The 3,416-nt window shown below is 33.4% G+C and overlaps 1 protein-coding gene across 1 annotated transcript; it reads right to left on the bottom strand.

The window, feature by feature from the left end:
* Positions 1 to 35: 35 nt before the first annotated feature.
* Positions 36 to 3,410, bottom strand: LOC105316756 (RUN and FYVE domain-containing protein 2-like). Its single transcript, XM_019993271.1, has 12 exons — positions 3,367 to 3,410; positions 3,018 to 3,179; positions 2,813 to 2,968; positions 2,565 to 2,615; positions 2,466 to 2,519; positions 2,149 to 2,427; positions 1,963 to 2,106; positions 1,726 to 1,911; positions 1,316 to 1,369; positions 1,199 to 1,261; positions 988 to 1,128; positions 36 to 947 (listed from the first exon to the last, which is right to left on the bottom strand). Exons 2-12 carry the CDS (start codon positions 3,066 to 3,068, stop codon positions 195 to 197), a joined length of 1,932 nt encoding a protein of 643 aa, XP_019848830.1. The 5' UTR covers positions 3,069 to 3,179; positions 3,367 to 3,410; the 3' UTR covers positions 36 to 194.
* Positions 3,411 to 3,416: the final 6 nt, after the last annotated feature.

Here is a 3,416-nt window from a genome sequence, read left to right as displayed (position 1 = left end):
CTAGGATCCTATCATCCTAGAGTCATTGGCTTGCATATTATCCGGATATTTTAGTTTCAATGAATAATTAATGATAGATCTAATAATTCAAATTTATAATTAACTAATTAGAATAATTGCATTCTAAAAATGAATGTTCAAAAATGAGTATTCTAAAATTACAAAAATAATTATACTAACTAGCTATTTACTCTTCATCTTATTCCTGTGCAGAACTCATTAATATGTCTCCTTAATTTCTGTATTTCCCCCACACGATATTGCTTTCCGCACTTTGGGCACACAAGATTCGGGTCATAAGGTAATGAATTATCATCGTCGTCATTAAACAGAACCTCAGCTGTACTTGGACCTTGCATTTCTTTGCGACGCTGTTTGGCCATTAGCCGTATTTCCTCCTCATCTTTATCAGTCTCTTCATCAGACTCATCTGAATCCTCATTAGAACATGAAGCATTAATGTGTCTTCTTAGTTTTTGAATTTGACCTTCACGGTACTGTTTACGACACTTAGGGCAGACCAGGTTAGGATCCAGAGGCCTGCCTTTATCATCATCTTTGTCAGCTGCCTTTGGTAATTCCTGTAAGAAAGGAGTCTTCTGCCTAAGCTGATCTATTTCTTCCAATTCTTTGTCAATTTTAATCTTTTCCTTTTCTGCCTCATGTTTATCATAGTCTGACTCCATTTCATAGTATTCTGGTTGTCCTGGTTTCTTGAAGAGTGCTGCCATTTCTTCTGCTGTAAATTGTGGCTTCTCATTTATAAGATCAGAATAGGCACGATTAGAGTGCTCCATTTCATCACCTCCCTTGGCACCAGGACCACTGCTTGCTTGAGCTGACATCTGATAATAATTACCGCCTGGTACATCATTATGACGCGATGAGATATGAGCTTGACTAGAAGCAGTGGAGGCATCGTGGCCTTTCAATTTATTCATTAGTACCTACAAAAAATGCACAAAAGTATTCCCTAAAGCTACTTACTTGATTAGCTTTCTTCAGTTTTTCATTTAGATCCTCTAGTCTAGTAACCATTGCTCGCTCCTCATGATATGCTGTCAGTAATTGTTTATTATTAGCCAATATATTAGTGAACTGTTGTCTTATCCTAGTCAGTTCATTATCCTACAGTAAATAAGTTCATTAAATGCACACACACACACACACACACACACACACAATATCTGAATATTACCAGTTGTTGATTCGTCCTAGATAAATTATCAAACTGTTGTCTCATCTTAGCTAGCTCACTAGCCTACAGTATTAACCATAGTTACAAAAATACACACAGATGTGTTTTATATATTACCAATTCTTGCTTAAACTTTATTTCTTCATTAAGCTTCTGATTCAACTCACTGACCTATAATAATACATGTATAAGTACATGATAATAATGTAAATATGAAATGTAATAAACAATGCTCCTTATTATTGTACTGTGTACAGGGTATTTTGTCAACAATGACTAAAAAAACTCTTCATTTTTATAATTTCTTCTGATACATAATATATTTTTTGAAGTTGTCCCAAAATTTGGTCAAAGTCTCTGAGGACTTTGGCTGAATTTCCCCAAAAATGGCTAGGAGAGAAATTTCTATTTTTCCTGATATGTATACATGTTCTTCAAGTTTGACTGATTCCAATCAAAATAAGTTTTATTTGGTCCAAATTACAGTGACTCACACATGTGGTAATATGTAAAGTGTATGTGTATACCTCAGTTTTATGTTTCTCTTGACTCTGAATTAAGAGACCTTTTTGTTTGTCCACCTCCCGACAGTAAGCATTGACTTGAGCAGTAAGTATTTGAATTTCTTCGTCTTGATTCCAATCATTTTTACGACTGTAAGTATTAAGCTGTGTTTTCAGAATTCTTATCTCTTCATCTTGAGCCTTTATTACCTATCATGTACATATAACTGAATTGTTACACTCATAAAGTAATATTAATACCTCCCCTAGGTTGGCCACTGCTTCTTTATTAACTTTATTTTGTTTCCTTGCTTGTTCAGTTTTGGTTTTCAGTTCCTCATATTCAGCATGTATTCTTTCTCTATCATTCCTTTCTGATTCAAAGTCTTGTTTATAAATTGCCAACTAATAATTAATAATGATTAAAATTATAATTATCAGACAAACCTCTGCTTCCCTTAATTGTATTTTCTCAACTAATTTTTTCATTTGTCCTTCTTGTGTTTTAGTTTTTTTTACAAGCTCGTCAACTTGTCCCTTTAATTGCTTTATGGTCTGTTCCTTTTCTTCTGGTGCCAAATGAGTTGTTGAGGTTTTTTCTTCTGTTAACCTCACAATCTCTTGCTTCTTTTCTTCCAACAAGTCATTTAAATCTTCAATTTCTACCATTTTATTACTCAGTTCAACACTTAATTCTTCAACTGTTTTCTTTGTGCTAGCCATTTCCTAAAAGCAAAATCATAATAAGCTAACATAATAATTACTTCTTCAAGGTGCTTTAGTGTATCTTTCAATTTTTCTGATTCTTTGTTTAGTGCCTTCATTAGTAGTTATAATGATGACACACAAGTTAGATTAATTACTTTGCAATATTCAAGGTCCCCTGTTAAATTTTGAATAGTTTTATCTCTATCCTAATAAATTATAATAGTAACCATTTCATAAAACATCAGTGAAAATTATATTACACGTCCAATTCATTTTAAATTAAGTGTTTGATACACAGGATTTTTTCTGGGTTAAAAACTGGTAAAATCATAGAATGATATTGGATTTTGATCAAAATTGGGGAGTAGTTTTGGGGCGAGGAATTTCAGCATACACAACTCACTTTTAATTGGACTTCAGCTACCCTCAAATCATTTTGAAGTGTTTCTTGGGCTTTCACTAGTAGCCTTTTGCCATCTTCTACTTTAGCAATTTGATCCTCAAGCTCTCTGACTTTAGTACCTTGATCTGATGGACTATTATTATCACCACCACCAGCCTACATGATACATTATAAAATGCATGGATTTTCATTCAAAACATCTTACATAAGCTGCCAATTGCTTCTCTAGCTCCTTGATTACTGAAGATTGATACATTGATTCTGTTTTCTTTTCCGCCAGAGCTTCATGGTACTCTAGAATCTGTTTATCCTTATTCTCACAGTCTTTTTTATATCGATCCCTTTGTAACGTAACCCTAACTAGCTCCTGTAATAGGTCAAATCATAAAAGCGTTACTTTTTTATACACAAAGAAAATAATATGATCTGGCTAACTAAGGGCCCAGGATTCTCATACATAATTAAACAAATCCACTTATAATAAATAAATTGAATTTAAAAATTTACAAAGAGGGGCTGATCTGGGGCTCACCACTCGTTGGTATACTTATTACCTTTTGATCTAATTCTTTAGTTGGTGTACTATGAGACGCATTTCTTGTAC

Source organism: Amphimedon queenslandica, unplaced genomic scaffold (genome assembly GCF_000090795.2).
Source record: "Amphimedon queenslandica unplaced genomic scaffold, v1.1 AMPQUscaffold_13499, whole genome shotgun sequence".
NCBI classification, from domain to species: domain Eukaryota; kingdom Metazoa; phylum Porifera; class Demospongiae; order Haplosclerida; family Niphatidae; genus Amphimedon; species Amphimedon queenslandica.
This window is presented reverse-complemented; position numbering and strand designations above follow the sequence as displayed.